The sequence below is a fragment of the Malania oleifera genome, chromosome 7, assembly GCF_029873635.1.
Source record: "Malania oleifera isolate guangnan ecotype guangnan chromosome 7, ASM2987363v1, whole genome shotgun sequence".
In the NCBI taxonomy this organism is placed as follows: Eukaryota; Viridiplantae; Streptophyta; class Magnoliopsida; order Santalales; family Ximeniaceae; genus Malania; species Malania oleifera.
In genome coordinates this window covers 14,384,443-14,405,832 of record NC_080423.1, presented here as the reverse complement: position 1 = coordinate 14,405,832, position 21,390 = coordinate 14,384,443, and the positions used below count along the sequence as shown (strand labels likewise).

Below are 21,390 nucleotides of genomic sequence, written 5' to 3'. Positions count from 1 at the left end.
AATCGTTTCCCATCTTCAAAACTCCATAGTCATCGGAAGTATATAAACTGAAGAAATCCTTCCTTGATGTTACGTAAAAAGAGGCACCGCTGTCAACCACCAAACTAATTTCATTACAAGCAACACTAATTACATTATCATCATAAGCAAGAATTAAATCATCTCCAACAGTAGTGGCAACACGATCATTATTATCCTGATCCTTCTTTTCTTTCTTGTCACTGTTATCTGAAGTTTAATAATACCATTGGTTCCTTTGGATTTATAGAAAACATTGTTGATTGAAATGAAATATATGGGAGAGGCAAAGTATGTGATCGGAATAGAAATATTTCGAGATCAGTCCCAAGGACTAGTTGGTTTGTCTTAGAAAGGTTATATAAATAAAGTTTTAGAGAGCTTTAAAATGGACAAATGCTTAGCATCTTCCAATCCAATTTAGAAAGGAGACAAGTTCAGTCTCGTGCAATGTCCTAAAAATGATCTGGAATGGAGACGAATGAAGGATGTTCCTTATGCATCTGTTGTTGGGAGCTTAATGTACGCTCAAACGTGCACTAGGCCAGATATTAGCTTTGCAATTGGAATGCTCGGTAGATATCAAAGTAATCTAGGAATGATTCACTGGAAGGCCGCAAAGAAAGTTTTGAGATACTTGCAAGGAACAAAAGATCACAAGCTTATGTATCGAAGGTCTAGTCATCTTGAGGTGGTTGGATATTCGAATTCTGATTTTGTTGGATGTGTGGATACAAGAAAGTCCACATTTGGCTATGTATACTTGCTAGCCGGTGGAGCAATTTCATGGAAGAGTGCGAAGCAGTCAATAATTGTTGCGTCCACTATGGAAGCTGAATTTGTAGCTTGCTTTGAGGCTACAGTTCAAACTAATTGGTCGCGGAACTTTATTTTAGGACTTGGAATAGTTGACAGTATTGCCAATCCGCTATAAATTTATTGTGATAATTCCGTAGCTGTCTTCTTCTCTAAGCATGATAAGTATTCAAAGGGTGCTACGCATATGGAATTGAAATACTTTGCTATTAAAGAAGAAGTACAGAAACAAAAAGTGTCAATTGAACATATTAGCACCAATTGTATGATCGCTGATCCTCTAACGAAAGGATTGTTGCCCAAAACATTTATTGGTCATGTTGAAAAGATTGGCATTATTGAATCTTAATGTATGTTGTTTAATTGATACTTGAGCTCGATAATGAAAATGTTTCTGTTATTTTTGTTTTCCATTTTTGTATACATAATTACTATGGAATAATGATAACATGATTATCTCAATTAAGTCATTAAAGTTGGACCTAATGTGTGCCTCTCAAAGATCACTACATGTAGAGGAACTTGTATCGTAGTGCATGGAAGGGACTATGTTAATAAAGATGATATGGAACCGCCATGACTCCTACAAGTTTTCTACATATCAATGATAACTAATCTATACACATTATGTTTATATGATCAACTACATTAAATAATTTCACTTGAGCCAAGTGGGAGAATGTAAGACATTAATTGCCTCAAATAAAATTATGATCATATTTATTGAGGTAATATTAAAGGTCTTTAATATTAAATATAATAATGTTATCATAATTTACAATAATAATATCTCGGAATATGATAAGTCTATAATTATGATAAATTATGTATATTAATTAATCACTTGTTGGAAGCGATGAATATATAAAGGAGGTTTGAGGCTGGTCCTATCTCACCCTAGAAAGCTTGTGTTAAGATTTCCATCAAATTAAGATAGAGCATAAGGAAGTGTAAGGTTGTGAGATAGAAACACAGTCTAAGGATATATGCCTGGAGACTATGGATCAAGGTATGATTTTCTTTTAACGTTTATTGTGTAAAATTATGAGTTTCGAAGGTCCTTAAAATTAAGACATACAAATCATGTTATTAAGACATATAAATCATGTTTATCGTGTGTGTCTAAACTTACATTTTTACCTAGAATGTATGTGTTACTAATTATTTTTTAAATATAATTAACTAATAGGTGGCCATGGCCATTATTTTTGTAATATTATCTCAGATTAGTATACTTTATTTACATATTCATAATATCATACTAACATCACTGATTCAATCATTAGTTTGACTTAGGAGTGAGCAAGAAAAACTAAAAAATCAAACCTAATCACCAAATTTAAAAATCGATTAACTATTTTTTTTTAGTTTGGTATCAATGAAGAATTTTTTTTTCTATTAATGGTTCAATTTCAATTTTGGCAATTGGCTAACCAAGCCGAATCAATATAAATAAATATATGTAAATATATACAATATAATGATATATTAAGATTTTAATAACTTAGTTTACAACTATAAGCCTATAAGTTTGTAATTAAGGTTGCAAGTGAACCAAACCCTCATGAGCGGTTTGGGGTTTCAAATCGATAAATGAGTGATTTTCAAGTCTAATTTTTCAACTCATTTAATGTACAAGTTGAATTAAACATAGACGAGTTCAACTCATTTTCATTCCTTAAATAGCTTAGTTGAAGAGCCATCAGTTAGGTTCATTGAATTATTCATTTAATAGTTCAAAAATAAGTTTTAATGGGCTTATTTAGTTTGGAAAACTAAGCTGCAAGTGGGCTTTCTTATCCCAAAGCCTTTATTGTGGAGAGGGCAACATAGGCCCAAGACTATTGCTCTAGTCTCGTGGCTTGATGGAAGGCAAAGAACAAAGGGAACCCTAATCCCCAAGTGTAATGGTTTTATGCTCAATTTTGCTAAGTTATTATTTACTTTGACATAATAACTTCACGATTACGTTATAAAAAAAGACACCATATATAGTTATAGTCTAAATCATTTTATAAATTCTCTTCCTTTCAATCTTAGATGTTCTATAGTGTATTTGACTCCAACTCTTACAAAAGTACTATTGATTTTATGATGTTTACTTTATAATTTTGTCTTATAAAATGGACCTTATATAATTAGACCTTGAACTATTTTTATAAGCTCGAAAATAAATAGGATATAAGTAGATTTGTGAATAAAAATTCATTTATCCAAATCGAATCTGACTCGTTTAAACTGACTCATAACCGATTCACACATTAAATGAGTCGAAATATGATTTTAAAATTTCTTATCCACCCCTAATTGAGTTGATTGATGGATTTTAAGTTTTATAAGATTGAATATCTACTAATCCGTTAACAACTGATGCCTAAATTAATAGATACTTTCATATGTCCATCTTTATTAGGTATCAACTCAATCAATATAAATTCAATTTGTCAAAATCAAACCCCACACTTCCAACTCAAGCACTAGTACTACTATATGTGCTTTTTGGTCTATCCTATATACCCACTTAAACTTAAGTCCAAAAATCCAATTTCCGTGATTAAAACAAAAATCTTAAATTCATAGATAATATATATATATTTATTAAATTATAATTTTTAAAATAATTTTTATTATTATGTTACAAAAATAAAAATATTATACTTGTCCAATTCAATCTCCTATAAATTAGTCACTAGTCATATGAATTGTAGTTTTTATTTTGTCACGTTTAGATATGGGACTTAACACAAGTTACACCGGCATAAGTTAAAACTTGAAACCCTAGTAACACTCTTTAGCGCCTCTGGCCTCGCGTCTCTCCATTCACAACGCGGTCCTCTCCTCTGTTTCACTTCTGCCTCTGAATTTCTCGACCCATTTCTCCTCTTCGTCCAAAAAGGCCCAGCCCGCAAGCTGCTCCCATGGCTGCAACCGCTCAGGTACTCCTCTCTCTCTCTCTCTCTCTGTGCTTCCATTATTGCTTTCTAAGACGTTTCTCCATCGGATATTATTCGAATGGATCTATGAAGAACTCTTCCCTTTTTTTCCTTCTTGAACTATTTACGATAACTTTAGTTTTGACCTAGTGCAGAATCTTGGACATTATCTCATTCGTGCAAATATTTTCTGTTTTATTTTACATTCTTTTCATGTCAAATACCCAGATTATTGAAATCTGTTGTCACTAGTGCAGACCATACCGGTTAACCCAAAACCCTTTTTGAACAATTTGACTGGAAAGCCTGTCATTGTAAAGCTTAAATGGGGAATGGAATACAAAGGTATTTTTCTTCAGCTTGCATCTTTTTTTGTTTATTTCCTTTCCTTTATTTTTATATTGAAATATCAAACTCTTTACATATGTTGTATAGTTAACATATACCAACAAAAATGTATAATTCTAACTTTTTTTTTTTTTCGTTTCTTTTGGTTGCTTTCAGGTTACCTTGTCTCAGTTGATTCATATATGAATCTGCAGGTACTGATGGTGTGGAAGCGTTGCACATAGCATGTTACATTCATGTTTATGCTTATTATTTACTATGTATTTGCTTTTATAGTTTATTGATTATCAGGCTACTGTGTTATATATACTTACCCTTCAAAGCATATTTGATAATTGTGGCTTTTGTTCCTTGTGATTGATAATAGTAGGGAACTATCTTGTATTTTGCTATATAATATAATGCTTGAGAAGGGATTGTTTTGAAAAGTGTGCCTAAAATGCCCCAAGTAGTAAAAATACAGAACTTCTAAAAAGGAAATACAAAATACTATAAGGCTTATGCAGTTGCATGAATGGTGTGGCCTTTTGTGCCCATCTAGTTGAGGCTTACGCATTTTCAATTTGTGATTTTTTACATATTTGATTAGTAAACTAATGTGAGTGAATTTTAATCCAGTGTATATATGAAAGGATTGAAGAATGCTCTAATATTTGTTATTACCATTGATGAAGAAGTTTGTAATTGCAAATTTGTATGCTTAGAGAATGAGCGACACTACAATTAGTTTCAGACTTTAATTTTTTTCTTCCAAATTTTGTTTTCTTGTTTATAAGGTTCCTTTTGTTTTTTCAATATATATGAAATCTATTTGTATATTTTTACATAAAAATACAATAAAATCCCCGTATGCTTACTCCTTAATGCCTTAGGGTGCATGGTCTGCAAAATTGGGTTTTGTAACATCGGATTGGACTTAATAGAACTAGATTGGACTGCATGAGGTAGTTATTTTGTCCCTTTGTCCTGCATAAGGTACACTAGGTTGTTAGAATTGGGATTCTAAGTGGGATCGTTGGAGTGGTCTGCAGGATCGAATCATAGAATCGGATCGAGAATTGTAAGATTCTACTTTCAATGTAAAATAAATATTAAAAAATTATATGTGGAACTTTATGACAAGTCTTAAGACTAAAAACTTGGTTAGCAACTGAGTAAGTATAAGAAGTTAAAAATATAATAAAAAAGTTCAAATAGTAAAAAGAAGAAAAAGAAGAAGAGCAAGAAAAGGAGAAGGAGGAGAAAAGCAATGCTCACTATTGAGTCTTTCAAGAAGCAAAAAATCTGTTTCAAAGCATATCTCTGTAGCTTTGTTGGGCCTGTTGGCTTGTCTCTTTTCTTGGCTGCTGTTGATCAAACAAGAACTCTGTGTTGAAGAGGATTGACATGTTCTTATCGAACACCAAAGAAGGAAGAGGACTGAGGGATGAGTTTTTGTCAAATCCTAGAAACTCTAGTTGTTGAACACCAAAGAACTGTTGATCAAATAGCGAGACTGCTAGCTGCTACTGATCAAACACCAGTCACTAGATGGAGGGCTCTCTGGTTGTTGAACAGGAGAGAAATTTTGGTGCTGGGTTGCTAAATTTCAATGAGTAGAGGGCTGAGGTGTTGAACTCTAGGGAAGTCAGGTACAGATTCTATTGAATTTGTTCATTGATGGGAGGCTGGGAGCCATTTGCCCCAGTTCTAGAAGACTTTGGACCCAAACCTTTTGAGGCCTTTGGGCGGAGGGTGAGAGGAGGGTTGGTCTAACCACCTCTAGCTTGTGTGCATGGGCTTCACTTTATTAGGATTAAAGCATTTTGCATTACGACTTTGCCTTTTAAAATGTTGATATGATTGTTTATAGAAAAATAGAAAAATAATCTCTCCTGTGAACTTTCTTAGTGGCATGTTAGTAATTAGTAATTACCAACATTTCCTAACTAATGAAACCTTATTTGCAGCTGGCCAATTCTGAAGAGTATATTGATGGTCAATTCACGGGTAATCTTGGAGAGATTCTTATCAGGTAACATCCTCCAAATGCTGAAATTTTGTCCCTTGTGTTCCATGAGAAGTTATGATGTGGATGTCTTGTGCATTTTAAATTTGTCTTTGTTTTCATCTTTGTTTTTGTGTAAACATGTTGGTCTTTTTGTAAAAGTTGTTAAAGAAATACAAATAAAATGTGAGGAGCAACCTCAACACACTATATGGATGCTTAGAAGATGATTGGAAAGCCTAACAACTGCATGGGTTTGATATGGCTTTTGTAGAAGATGTTCTTTTATTTTTCAATGTCTTCTCAAGGACCAAGCAATATAGAGCAAATTTTGGATATCCATGGGGATATCCCTGCATTGGTGTCTTGCACATATTTTGTGCACATACGAATAGACTCTGCATGAAAACCATGCACTCAAAATTTGAATCCATAGATTCCAAGGTGGATTGGATTTTTTTTTTTTTTTTAGTTTCTTTCTCTTCAAAATGAGAAGCCATTAAACTACACAACAATTTTTTTAAGGACTGTAGACACCCTTATTTTTACACAGGTCTCCCTAATTGTTGAATTACATGAGGTCAATGGAATTTTAAGGCACCCATTTAGAACAGTCATTTGAATCCTAAGTCTGAAAACAAGATTTCGTCTACAAATTGTGAAATTCCCTGACATTCGGGTTCAATCCATAGTCCAAGTTTGTAATTGTCTTATTCAGGTTAGGTCTATAGTTCCTACACCATGATCTAAGTCAGTAATCACCTTGTTGTTTCCATTCAAATCATCTTTTGGTTTTTAGATTAAGTCCATAGGTCCTTTTGTTATGTTTGAATTCTTAGTGTTCTTTTTGAAAGTTTGGAGTCAAGTCCTTATGTCCTTGAGCCTGTATTGTTATTGGAATTTAATTTTTGTTAAGGTATTCATAAGGTCCTTTTTCACATGTTGAAAATTGGGTCTTATGATATGCAAAGGTGGTCTCCTTTGTTTTTAAAATTAAGTCCTTGGTCTTTTTATTTTATTTTATTTTATATGGGAGTCTTATTTTTTTATTAAAAAAAACAGTCCTTGTACTTATTGAAATTACCAGGGAGTACCATTCTTTTGAGTTTAGAAATTAAAAGCCCATGTGACTGCCCAAAAGGAACTTTACATTTTTAAGGGGGGGCATGTGCCTAATAGGATACAGTAAAGGGGTGAGAGATACAGAAGAATACATTGAAAAATACAGGGAAATTACACTGCAAAATACAAAGAATACACTGGGAAATATAGGGAAACTACACTAGAAAAAACAAAAAAAGGAAATCTACAGAGGAGCCGAGCTGCCCCCATGTGCCATGGAATATTCCAAGGCATCTCCAAGACCCTTGCTCACCAATTCAGAAACAAATTTGAATGAATCAAAGTTGTTAAATGAAAAATTAAAAATCCAAAGAAATGTGCACAGAGATATCTTAACTTCAAATTAATTTGGAAACAATTCTCAAAAGAATATTGCAAAAATCAATCAAAATTTGGACTTGCTCCCCTCAAACTCTCAGCCAGACTCTCCATTGAATGGAGAATCGACCATATCGCAAGAATTGGGGATTGTATTAATATAAGAAGGAAAGCCAGTGATAGGATCGCTGCTTAGAAGGAAAGAAGGAAGAAAGGAAAGATTAGACCTTGCCTATATTAATCGAAGGCTGACCCTAAAATAGAGGAGTCTTACACAGAGCAAAGGACACCGAGAAGAAGAGAAAGAGGACACACACGAACATAGAGAAAGGAGCAGACTGACAGAAGAAGGAAGACATACTTAGAGAATTCAGAAGCAGTACGAGGAGGCCCTGAAGAAACTACAAGGTGGTAGTAATTTGGAAAACTCTTGAAATTTGGAGTCATCTCCTTAGAAGGCACACCCACTGGTGCCTGACTACCCACATTTGGACGGAAGGTTGCTTTAGACTGACGCAAAACAGACCCAAAAAGCAGGAAAAGAAGACCGGAGGAGATAGAGACTGCCTGTAATATTGACTTTTCCTTCCATATTCTAAGTCTGCAATATTGAACTGTGGGTGCAATTGTGTTTAGGTTACTTCTTCTAAAGAAAGCAGGAACCTAGACTTGAACCTAGGTTTGAATTTGAACCTAAACTTGGAACCGAACATAAACCTGAATCAGAACTTGAACCGTAAACCCACATCGTGAACCTTAACCTGAATTGTGAACTAGAAACCCACACCGTGAACCGTAAACCCAAACTGCGAACCAGAGCTAGTCCAAGAACAAAACCCCCAAACCAGAAGCTTGAATCTGAGATAGAACCAAAACTCAGGCCCAATTCTTTTAAAAACAGACCCAGGCCTCACCTCTTTTAAAACAACAAACAGACCCAACTCTTTTTAAAACAAACCCAGGCCCAACCTTTTTTAGAAAAACCAAACAGGCCCAGGTTGTTTTTAAAACATAACCGGGGTCCAACTTTAAAAAAAAAAAAAAAGAAGGCCCAATCCATTTTAAATCAAGACAAGCCCAACTCATTTTAAAACAAGCCCAAAGCCCAAACCCAATCAAGAACACATCTGAGCTCACAAGGACTCAAGGGAACAAGTCAACCTAGGAAAGACTTGGTGGGGTGGGGTTTGGACAAGTTAACTCGTCCATGAACCTGGTGATCGTTCAACTAGTTCCAAAACCCTAGAACCACCAGATCCAAAATAATAGCATTCAAATCATAAGAATCACAAGCCCAATCCAACACTTGAATCACAATCATCACAACAGTCTAAGCACACACAATCACAAATCACAAAAGCAAAATAGAAAGGAAGAGCAAGGAAAAAAGGGAGGGGGGGTTACTTATCTTTTGTGAGCATCGCGCACAAACCCCCCAAAGAATGGTAACCCCATCTTGAAACCTTGGTCAGACCCCTCCTAGGTCTCAAGTCGAGCTCCTCATCAAGATCAGAACAACTCATGGGTATTTGCAGAGGGTGAACGAGTGTTGGTTGAGTGAGAGAGATCGAAAGGGGGGCTTAGGGTTTTAGGTGAGAGATTAGAGAGAACAGAAAGAACATAAGGGGCTTAGGGTTTCAGGAGACAGACCGAAAGGGGGCTTTGGGTCTCAGGTGAGAGAACAAAGAGAGGACAAGGAGATTTGGAGAGTGAAAGAGAGGATCTGGAGGGTGAGAGAGAGCTAGAGATTTGGAGGTGAGAGATTAGAGAGAACAGAAAGAACATAAGGGGCTTAGGGTTTCAGGAGATAGACCGAAAGGGGGATTTGGGTCTCAGGTGAGAGAACAAAGAGAGGACAAGGAGATTTGGAGAGTGAAAGAGAGGATCTGGAGGGTGAGAGAGAGCTAGGGTTTTCAGGATCATTGCAGGTTAGAGAGAGAAGCAGGAAGGGGACTTAGGGTTTTAGATGCTTCAAGAAAACTGAGAGTACAGAGAAGGGAGAGAGAAGAGAATATGAAAAATGGACAAAAAAGTAAAAATTTGGCTTTTATATTATCTTTCCCGAAAGCCATGTGTCATCATCGATTGTTGACACGCAGCGAAACCCCAGTCGCGCATATAGTAGAGGCGTGGTCAATCCTTAGCCGTACGATTTGTGTTTCCTCGGAATGGTGTGGATCATGCCACTAATCCACACACACCGATCTTTAGCTGTATGATTTGTGTTTCCCTGGAATGGCGTAGATTACGCCATGTCACCGATCCATGCCCGTATATTCCCCTCCATCCGGTTGCCGACGCGTGGCCATGTGATGACACAGTGACGTCACCACCTCAGCCCCCATTTTAAATAATGATATATATTTGTCAGGCCACGTGTCGTCACTGGCCCGGTTCGTTGACCCAACTCTATTTCTCTTGAATCGGTTCAAATCGGTTTCTTTATTTTCTTAATTATTTTGTTATTACATTATTTATTTGATTTAAAAATTGGAAAAATAGCAGAAAAATCACAAAAAAAAAAAGAAAAAATCAAAAACATTTTGGTAAAATGTTTTTGAAGTCAGGAAAATATTTTAATTCGTTTTTCACTTGAAAAAGAGCTCCAAAACCTCTTGGAAATTTTGAAAAAAATTATAAAATACTTAGAAAAATCTCTACAAATTTTTGAAATAAATCTTGGAGCTATTTTCTTAAAATGTTTTCTTGAGTTTTAAATGGGGTGTGTCCCTATGATCATAAAAAGGGCAATGGGCCTTACAGGCCTAACCTGTTGTAGCTCTGAGGGGTTTTTTTTAACGAGATCCCCACTTCCGGGGGTCTTATTATACAATTCCTAAATCACACCTTGTTTTAAATATACTCTATAAAGATGTGCATACTTGTTTACTTAGTTAATTATATATATTTAGGCAATGTGTTTGTTTAAAAGGAGTAGAATAAAAGACTATTAAAATTTAATTTGGTATAATTTTTAGTTAATTAGGCACCGTTCGTAGAACGGGTGTGTAGGGGGTGCTAGTACTTTCCCTCCGCATAACCGAACTCCCGATCCCGATCCTAGTATACGCAGACCGATGCTATTCTTAATTGAGTAGTAATCAGGTGTTCTAACCACACCAAGAAAAAAGGTTAGTGGCAATTCTAAACCTTCAATTTTTCTCAAAAATCAAATATTATCATTTTTATCCGCTTCCTCAGGGCACCCTCGCTCCCGGAACGTCGCGATAGCTTGGCGACTCCGTTGGGGACTTAGAGAGTCGAGCCAATAATTAACCAAGTTACGTAGTCTCGCATTCCATTCAAACTTGTTGGGTTGCTCTTCCCACTGGATTTCTTCAAACTCAACCAAAGGGATTCGGAGTGTCGAGAAGATAGTCCGAAAGCTCCCTTGGCTATATGGCAAGTGACTCACGATCCAAACATAAAGCAACGATACATAGGACCTTAATCTTTCTCGCTTCTTGATCCCATAGTCATTGAGGGATCGAAATGTCTCAACCAGAGTACCAGGTATTGGGTTAACTCCATTTTGTACATGTGCCACGAAAGAAATGATGGCTTGGTCAATGATTCCTAACTCCTTAGGAAATATGACCAGGCCATAAATGGCGAGGGCCAGTATATGTAAATGGGTCTCTTCTCTTTCTTCTTTTTCCATCAACTCCTTCAAACATTTCCAGGTGATCTTTTTGTTTTCTTTCTCATCCTTCATAGTTGTTTTTTGAATCTTGACCCAGTAACCTCATATAGTTCCTTCACAAAGGATGCCCTAGAATCATGCATATGTGTCTTATAAGGTGTTTGCAACTTTACTAGATGCAGTAGCGAGGTATATTCTTCAATAGTTGGAGCCATGTTAACCTGTCCATGGTAAAACAACAATATGGGAGGTTCCATAATTCCACCAGTGCTTTAATTGCGTGGAGGTTCACTGACACATGCAGTAGGAAACCGATATGCCCGTACAACTTGGAGAATTTCAGGCGGCGTTTGGGTGACCATCCCTTCTGAATGACTTTCAACTCCTAGGAATTTGATCGAGTGTTTATGTTGACTCGGGCTAGTAATTCAATCACAGATTTTCTGTTCAGACTGTCACCCCATCGACTCTGTTGGTCCTTGGAGTATAGCTGCGTTGCAAATTCCTTTTCCTGGTAGACTACCATATTCTCCATAAATGAATCAGATCTTTTCCGGAATCTTGGTAGAGTAATGTGTATGCCTACGTGAATGCAACATGTTAGACATAACCTCGTACAAAGATTAAATTACAAGGAGAAGGATGAGGCTTTTGTCCCAACCCAAGGTAGATCCATTTATTTTAAAAGTTCTTCAAGGCTTTATCCTAGGGAAGGAGATCCTATAGTCAAGTATGCGTGGTTAAGCTTTGATCACTTATTGACAATAGGTTCCCAGCATGACCTCTGTCTTCACCCAGAAGGTTTGGATAAAGTTCAAAGTGAGCGGAGTGGTTCGTGAGTCCCCACAAGTTCTGCCACGTGGGGACAAATGGTATTACACTCCTTTCTAGTCCTAATAGGTGAAATTCGAGTAGTAGGCTCATGAAAATGTGTATGAATTCATAAGCTTGGCCTATTCCCACTATCCCATACTTCATACAATGTTCAGATACTCACATATCAGACATATACAATCATATTTACATATTCTATACTATGCACAATTGATCTCATATTTTCATCATTTATACAAATAAGCACTCAACCAGATATTTGTACAATATAGACAAAATAAAGAGTAACTAGAAGACACATTAAATTTGAATTTGGAATAATTTTTGATTAATTATTGGCTCGACTCTCTAAGTCCCTAGCGGAGTCGCCAAGCTGTCGCGACGCCTCGGGAGCGAGGGTGCCTCGAGGAGGCGGATAAAAATGATGTTTGATTTTTGAGAAAAATTGGAGGTTTGGAATCGTCACTAACCTTTTTTTTTGGTGTGGTTAGAACACCTAATTACTATTCAATTAAGAATAGTATTGGTCTGCATATACCAGGATCGGGAGTTTGGTTATGCAAGGGGAAAGTACTAGCACCCCCTACACACCTGTTTTACGAACGGTACCTAATTAACTAAAAATTATTTCAAATTAAATTTTAATAGCCTTTTATTCTACTCCTTTTAAACAAACACATTGCCTAAGTATATATAATCAAGTACACAAGTATGCACATCTTTATAGAGTATATTTAAAATAGGGTGTGATTTATGAATTGTATAATAAGACCCCTTGGAAGTGGGGATCTTGTTAGAAAAACCCCCTCAGAGCTACAACAGGATAGGCCTGCAAGGCCCATTGCCCTTTTTATGATTGTAGGGACACATTGCTTTTAAAAAAATCAAAAAAATATTTTAAGAAAAGAGCTCCCAGATTTATTTCAAAATTTTGTAGAAATTTTTTTAAGTATCGGGATAGGGAGTTTGGTTATGCGAGGGGAAAGTACTAGTACCCCCTACACACCTGTTCTATGAACGATATCTAATTAACTAAAAATTATCCCAAATTTAATTTTAATAGCCTTTTATTCTACTCCTTTTAAACAAACACATTGCCTAAGTATATACAATTAAGTAAGTACACAAGTATGCACATCTTTATAGAGTATATTTAAAATAGGGTGTGATTTAGGAATTGTATAATAAGACCCCTCAGAAGTGAGGATCTCGTTAGAAAAACCCCCTCAGAGCTACAACAGGTTAGGCCCTTAAGGCCCATTGCCCTTTTTATGATCGTAGGGACACACCCCGTTTAAAAAATCAAGAAAATATTTTAAGAAAATAGGTCCCAGATTTATTTCAAAATTTGTAGAGATTTTTTAAGTATTGGGATTGGGAGTTCGGTTATGCGAGGGGAAAGTACTAGCACCCCCTACACACCTGTTCTACAAACGGTACCTAATTAACTAAAAATTATCCCAAATTTAATTTTAATAGCCTTTTATTCTACTCCTTTTAAAGAAATACATTGCCTAAGTATATACAATTAAGTACACAAGTATGCGCATCTTTATAGAGTATATTTGAAACAGGGTGTGATTTAGAAATTGTATAATAAGACCCTTCGGAAGTGGGATCTCGTTAGAAAAACCCCCTAAGAGCTACAACAGGTTAGGCCTGTAAGGTCCATTGCCCTCTTTATGATCGTAGGGACACACCCCGTTTAAAAATCAAGAAAATATTTTAAGAAAATAACTCCCAGATTTATTTCAAAATTTGGAGAGATTTTTTAAAGTATTTTATAATATTTTCAAATTTTTCAAGAGGTTTTGGAGCTCTTTTTCAAGTGAAAAACGAATTAAAATATTTTCTTGACCTCAAAAACATTTTTCCAAAATTTTTCTTATTTTTTCTGTTTTTTTTTTGTGATTTTTATGCTATTTTTCCAATTTTTAAATCAAATAAATAATATCGTAACAAAATAATTAAGAAAATAAAGAAACTGGTTTGAACTGGTTCAGGAGAAACAAGGTTGGGTCAATGAATCGGGCCAGGTGATGACACGTGGCCTGACAATTATATATAATAGTATTTAAAACGGGGGCTGAGGTGGTGACGTCATAGTGTTGTCACATGGCCACGTGTTGGCAATCAGATGGAGGGAAATATAGGGGCATGGATCGATGATGTGGCATAATCAACGCCATTTTGGGAAAACACAAATCGTACGGCTAAAGATTGGTGTGCGTGGATCAGTGATGTGGCATGATCCACACGGTTCCAAGGAAACACAAATCGTACGGCTAAGGATTGACCACGCCTCTTCTGTATGCGCGGTTGGGGTTTCGCTGCATGTCAACAATCTGTGATGACACGTGGCTTTCGGGGCATATCATATAAAAGCCAAATTTTCACTCTTTTTGTCCATTTTTCATATTCTCTTTTCTCTCCCCTCTCTATACTCTTTGTTTTCTCGAAGCACCTGAAACCTTAAGCCTCCTTCCTGCTTCTTCCTCTAACCTGCAATGATCCTAAAAACCTTAGCTCTCTCTTGATCTCTCTCACCCTCCAGATCCTCTCTTTCACTCTCCATGGGCCTAATAACGGCACCCATGAAAAAATTTCACACTTGTATATCATGCCGGGAGTAGCACATCCATGGTGCTTGCCATATGAGTGCCCTATTGACCTGTAATTTAATCATAGATTCTCTGTTCAGACTGTCACCCCATCGATTCTGTTGGTTCTTGGAGTATAACTGTGTTGTAGATTCCTTTTCCTAGTAGACTATTGTATTCTCCATGAATGAATCAGATCTTTTTCGGAATCTTGGTAAAGTAATGTGTATGCCTACGTGAATGCAACATGTCAGACATAACCTCATACATTTCAAAGAAATATGCATGAATATTAAATCACAATAAGAAGGATGAGGCTTCTGTCCCAACCCAAGGTAGATGCATTTATTTTAATTACTGGCTCGACTCTCTAAGTCCCCAACGGAGTCGTCAAGGTGTTGCGACGTTGCGGGTGCGAGGGTGCCTAGAGGAGGCAGATAAAAATGATGTTTGATTTTCGAGAAAAATTGGAAGTTTGGAGTCGCCACTGACCTTTTTTCTTGGTATAGTCAATTAAGAATAGTATCGTTCTAAGTATGCCAGAATCGGGATCGGGAGTTCAGTTGTGTGAGGGGAAGGTACTAACACCCCCTACACACCCGTTCTACGAACGCTATCTAATTAACTAAAAATTATCCAAAATTAAATTTTAATAGCCTTTTATTCTACTCTTTTCAAACAAACACATTGCCTAAGTATATACAATTAAGTAAGTAAACAAGTATGCACATCTTTATAGAGTATATTTAAAACAGGGTGTGATTTAGGAATTGTCTACTAAGACCCCCCCCGGAAGTGGGGATCTCGTTAGAAAATCCCCCTCAGAGCTACAATAGGTTAGGCCTGCAAGGCCCATTGCCCCTTTTATGATAGGGATAACACCCATTTAAAAATCAAGAAAATATTTTAAGAAAATAGCTCCTAGATTTTTTTTTTTTCAAAATTTTGTAGAGATTTTTCTAAGTATTTTATAATATTTTCAAAATTTTTGGGAGGATTTAGAGCTCATTTTCAAGTGAAAAATGAATTAAAATATTTTCTTGATTTTAAAAACATTTCCCCAAAATGTTTATGATTTTGCCTGATTTTTTGTGATTTTTTTTGCTATTTTCCCAATTTTTAAATCAAATAAATAATATAATAACAAAATAATTAAGAAAATAAAGAAATCCGTTTGAACCAGTTCTGGAGAAATAGGGCTAAGTCAACGAACCGGGCCATGTGTCGTCATTGGGTGACGACACATGGCATGACAAATATATATATATATATATATATATATATTATGCATCAATATTTAAAATGGGGGGCCGATGTGGTGTCGTCACGTGGCCACGTGTCGACAACCGGATGGAGGGGAATATACGGGCATGGATCGGTGACGTGGCGTAATCTACGCCATTCCGGGGAAACACAAATCGTACGGTTAAAGATCGGTGTGCGTGGATCAATGACGTGGCATGATCCACACTGTTCCAAGGAAAACACAAATCGTACGACTTAGGATGGACCACGCCTCTTCTGTATGCACGGCTGGGGTTTCGCTGCATGTCAACAATCAGTGATGACAAGTGGCTTTCGGGGGCAGATCATATAAAAGCCAAAATTTTACTTTTTTTTCCATTTTTCGTATTCTCTTCTCTCTCCCCTCTTTGTACTATGTTTTCTCAAAGCACCTGAAACCCTAAGTCCCCGTCCTGCTTCTCTCTTGAACCTGCGATGATTCTGAAAACCCTAGCTCTCTCTCACCCTCCAGATTCTCTTTTTCACTCTCCAAATATCCCTCTCCTCTCTCTGTTCTCTCACTTGAGACCCAAAGCCCTCTTTCGTTCTGTCTCCAAAAACCCTAAGCCCCCTCTGTTCTACCTGTTCTCTCTAAAATCTCTCACCCGAAACCCTAAGCCCCCTTTCGATCTCTCTCACTCAACCAACCCTCGCCCATGAGGTGTTCTGATCTTGATGAGAGGCTCGACTTGAGACCCAGGAGGGGTCTGACCAAGGTTTCGAGATGGGGTTACCCCTCTTTGGGGGGTTTGTGCGCAATGCTCACGGAAGATAGGTAACCCCCCCCCCCCCCCTTTTTCCTTGTTCTTCCTTTCTGTTTTGCTTTTGTGATTTGTGACTGTGTGTGCTTCAACTATGGTGATGATTGTGATTTAAGTGCTGGATTGTGCTTGTGATTCTTGTGATTTGAATGCTATTATTTTGGATCTGTTGGTTCTAGGGTCTTGGAACTGGTTGAACGATCACTGGGTTCATGGACGAGTTAACTCATCCAAACCCCACCGAGTCTTTCCTGGGTTGACTCGAATGAGCCAACCCTTGAGTCCTTGTGGGCTCAGATGTGTTCTCGATTGGGTTTGGGCTTTGGGCTTGTTTTAAAATGAGTTGGGCTTGTCTTGATTTAAAATGGATTGTGCCTGTTTTGTTTTTTTTTTAAAGTTGGGCCCGGGTTATGTTTTAAAAACGAGCTGGGCCTGTTTGGTTTTTTTTAAAAAAGGTTGGGCCCGGGTTTGTTTTAAAAAGAGTTGTGCTTGGGAGTTGTTTTAAAAAGAGTTGGGCCGGATTTGTTTTAAAAATGAGCTGGGCCTGTTTGGTTTTTTTTTTTTTTTTAAAAAAGGTTGTACCTGTGTTTATTTTAAAAAGAGTTGGGCCTGGGAGTTGTTTTAAAAAGAGTTGGGCCTGGGTTTGTTTTAAAATGAGGGTTGGGCCTGGGTTCAGTTTTTAAAATAGGGTGAGGCCTGGGTTTTTTTTTTTTTTTTACACAAAGTTGGGCTTGGTTTGTTTGAAAATGGATGTTGGGCCTCAATTCTTTTAAAAACAGACCCATGCCTCACCTCGCTTAAAACAAACCAAGCCCCAACATTCATTTTCAGACAGGGCAATGAAGCACCTGGTCCATGTCCCACTCTAGGTTTGCTAGGTGTCAGTTATTCATAGTTCTATGGGGTTTAAATCATGAAAATCTTGTGATTTCCATTTGGGTACATGTAATTTTTATCAGGTTTAAATATTTTTGGTTTCAATTGAAAAGTATAAATACCTTTACAAAAATGTTGGTAAGTATGAATATCCTTACAAGAATGTTGATCTCGCTGTATGGAATGATAAAGCAACAAGCAATGGTGCAAATAAAAGGATTTACGAGTAGGAGAATTCTGTCTTGGAGTCGTTGGCTTCTTGAAACTTATATTCTATACTTGCTTATATACTCTATACAGCACTTAATTGATCTTCTTGATCTCTTTCTCAATTTGAGTTCCTCTGAAGTGTCAAGAGATAAAAGTATTAGACTTCATTTACAAGACCTGGTTTGTCAAATCTAATTTTTTACTTATGATTGCATTACACCAAAATATGATAGAACACCACTGGGGCCTCAAATCATAATTGTAAAAGTGGTGGCGTTTGTGTAAGAATGGCATTCACACATAATGGTTGGTTGTAGTCTTTTTAGATGTTATGCAACCTGTAACGGATACCATGTTTCAGGAATTTGTTTATGAAATCAACAAACTTGGTAAAAGCTTACAGACATCACATGTTTTGACTCCAAAACATTACATGCTAATGGCTTGAGTGATTTTTATCAACATGACATATTCCAAACATGTTAAATGTAATATTGGTTTTTCTTGCCAAGAAGTACTTGTTATTCACTATTTATTATGGATGCAACCCTAACCAAGAGATCATAGAAGTAATGACACAAACAACAGAATATATTCAAAATTTATAACTCATAGCATAGCATAATTGCATGAATATTTAATCAAAGGATAAAAAGTATGGATCAAAGACTGGTGACTACTTGCTTTCAAATTTAAGTTTTAGTGGATCTTTTGAGAACTGGAAGGATGTAGATGTATGTACCAAACAAAATTTCCAACTAGAAAAAAAAAATTCAAAATATAATTTTATTTTTTTCCATCTAACAGATGATTTGTTTACCTTCTCAATTGTTTTAATCTTAATTTTGTCTTTCATTTTTGAATATTTGATGGCACCTATTATTAATATAGCTTGGACATTTTTCAAGTTTTAAAAGCTTGAATATTTTTTTCTTTCAAGAATACAAAAATAATGTAGAAAAATTGTTTCCATCAATTTACAGCCAGTCCAACTGTAGTGGATTGTAATGGTTGTCACGAATCCACATCAAATGATATGGATGTGAAATCAGGGCACTTTCGAGATATCACCCTGTACCTTTGCTTCAAATGCTGTTTTGTGATATTATACTTGCATTGTTAGCTTGTTTGCTCTTCCCATACTGAAACCTGGACTTAATGATAAGAACTACTAAAATTTTTGTCTGGGTTGGTTTTGGATGTGCAATTGGAGGTAGGCCTCCTCTTTCAAATATTGAGTTCTCCAAGAAGTAAAAATTTTGATTATTATATGTAAAATGAAAGTAAAATATTTACGAAATCCATAGTACTTGTTTCACTTTTATCTTTTTCTAAATTTTATTATACTTTTTGAGAAAGACTATGGTTCTTGGGGCTGAGGTAAATTATTAAACATAAAGAAATTTGGTAAGCATTTTGTGAAAAATGCAGTTGGAAATGCAGAATGTTCTTTTGGTATGATAGCTGGCTGTCTGGCTTTTGGGGCCTTTAATGGAGAAAATATTATTGAGGATCCATGTTTTGTAACCAGTGAAAAACTTCGGCATCCCGGGGCACTTCCTAATTTGTACCCCCAGCGAAGAACAAACTGATGTATGCAAAGGAATTGAAAGAGGCAATTGGATGCTCTCTCATCAACATGGCCTTTTCCTCTCCCTCTCCAAAGCCAAAAACAGAGCACCAAACCTGTAGTATTTTGCAAGAATAGGTACAGCAATGTATGTCACAAAGGAGTATGGCAGAGGGTCTAGAGCTCCTGCGAGAAATCACAGTGAAGCTGAAGCGGAGATGCTTGATATGCTTGTGATCTTGTCTCAAAGGCTGGATGGATCTTCTCATTTGGTGAAGATCCAGAAAATTGGAGAGGGGGAATTGCAACTTTTCAGGTGGGTTTGGAAGCCCAACCCAGAGCCCCCAAATTCTTTCTTTCATTGCTCTATAATCTGTATTTTTCATTTGATTGTCTGGGTAGATGATCCTGATTGTTGGTATTAAGGTTAAATTCCTACTTCACTGGAATGGGATTTTCCAAGGATAAATTAAGAATAAATATAATCTTATTAAGACCATGTTTATATTGATTGAAGATGGTGGGACTTGCCTTTATTTGGCAGCTTAATAAATTTTTGGAAGAGAGGGGTATTGATAGATGGCATTGACTGGAGGCTAGCCTCCTTACAAAAATTGACTGTGAAACAGGTTAATTGATCATCCCTTCCTGATGGTATCTTTTTTAAGAGATGAGGAACTTTGAAGATGGAAGAAAATAGAAGTGTTCTTTTGGCTTCACTGAGACAGGGTGAGGGTGGGGGGAGAGAGAGACGAAGAGGCTGTGTTGGTGAGGAAAAAGAGGGGGGGGGGGGGGAGACACAGGCTGTGTTGGTGAGACAGCCCAGCTGCTTCCAATTTTTCTCACATGGTAATTTGTCATTGGCCAGGAGTACAGGCCTGCTGATTCCTCCGGGTCACTAAGTTTTCTATTGCAAGCAATGCCATATTTGCTGATCTGTCGAGGCATGGTTAATGGAACTTTCCCATTCTAATTCATCAAAAGCGTTCTGAGTTTTCTGTGGACTAAACTATTTCATTGTTGATGAGTTTGATCGAAGATCATGCCTTGCTTTTTGTTTTGCCTTTAGGCATGGAACACTAGTAATGTTTTTTTTGAAAACTTGCTTCATGGGAGTGCAAGAAGTCACTTCAACCTCACCTTGCAAAAGGGGTCTTGAATTTTTACACTGGATGCTCTTTAGTTTTTGAATGAGTACCCATGGATGCTTTTGATATTCCATTTAAAATATTTTATGCATATTTAATTGTCTTGTAGAATTGACTGCATCTAGTTTCTGTTAATTACTTTTTCAGGTGTAACAATGTTCTCTATCTGCGTGGGGTACCCGAAGATGAAGAAATTGAGGATGCAGACCAAGATTAGGGGCCTCATTTTGCCAGTGAATTAAGAACAGGTTTTTACAGTGTATTTAAGTGCAGATTTTGGTACCCTGGTAATGGCTTACCTTCACATAATGTTAGTATGTTTGATTTTGTCTATTCTAGAGCAGCCTTAGTGTATCATGCTGCCATTGCCATCTCCAGGTTTGATGGACGAAATTCCTCCTAGATGTATTCTACTTTTTTGTACTTTTTCCCTGTCTGCATCCCAAATTTCATGTTCTTAACATTGTTTTAATTGCCTGCCACAGCTTTCTCTAAGTTATGTTACAAAATGAATTATGAGTCAAAACTATAAGATTAGTGAGAGGATTTTGCTTAATTGGTCTAATTTTCTAAGTTTCCAAAATCCCATTGTGATTGTTTTTCCTTACTGGAAGTAACCAAGTATGATAGCTAAAAAAAACAAACTGTATTTTATGAGTGCTCTAAAACCTCAATGCCCAAGTCTAGTTTGCAGGGTTCAAAATATGAAATCTAGCTGAGAGAACAAAAATGTTTTATGGCAGTGTTCAGAAAACAAAGTAGACAATCCCTATAGATGGTGGCTATAGAGCTGCTTAGATGAATCATTAACTCAGAATTAGACCAGAAGTAAATCTAAAATTGCATATCGATGCCAAAATATTTGGAGTAAGAAAACTGAAAAGTAAATGGAAATTTAAATAAGAATTGAATTAAAAAAACT

General features: G+C 36.5%; 2 protein-coding genes across 2 annotated transcripts; both read left to right on the top strand.

The window, feature by feature from the left end:
* The first annotated feature begins 499 nt into the window (after positions 1 to 499).
* Positions 500 to 952, top strand: LOC131160760 (secreted RxLR effector protein 161-like). Its single transcript, XM_058116643.1, has one exon. The coding sequence runs from the start codon at positions 500 to 502 to the stop codon at positions 950 to 952; it is 453 nt and encodes a 150-aa protein (XP_057972626.1).
* Positions 953 to 3,540: 2,588 nt separating this feature from the next.
* On the top strand, positions 3,541 to 20,994 carry LOC131160189 (probable small nuclear ribonucleoprotein F). Its single transcript, XM_058115590.1, has 5 exons — positions 3,541 to 3,770; positions 4,025 to 4,112; positions 4,272 to 4,309; positions 6,065 to 6,129; positions 20,616 to 20,994. Exons 1-5 carry the CDS (start codon positions 3,753 to 3,755, stop codon positions 20,683 to 20,685), a joined length of 279 nt encoding a protein of 92 aa, XP_057971573.1. The 5' UTR covers positions 3,541 to 3,752; the 3' UTR covers positions 20,686 to 20,994.
* The last annotated feature ends 396 nt before the right edge of the window (positions 20,995 to 21,390 follow it).

Excerpts from the sequence above, each read along its gene's own strand:
- LOC131160760 (XM_058116643.1), top strand. The coding sequence starts at position 500 with ATGAAGGATGTTCCTTATGCATCTGTTGTTGGGAGCTTAATGTACGCT.
- LOC131160189 (XM_058115590.1), top strand. Across the intron at positions 4,113-4,271 it reads ATGGGGAATGGAATACAAAG|GTTACCTTGTCTCAGTTGAT; the intron begins GTATTTTTCTTC and ends GGTTGCTTTCAG. Across the intron at positions 6,130-20,615 it reads CTTGGAGAGATTCTTATCAG|GTGTAACAATGTTCTCTATC; the intron begins GTAACATCCTCC and ends TTACTTTTTCAG.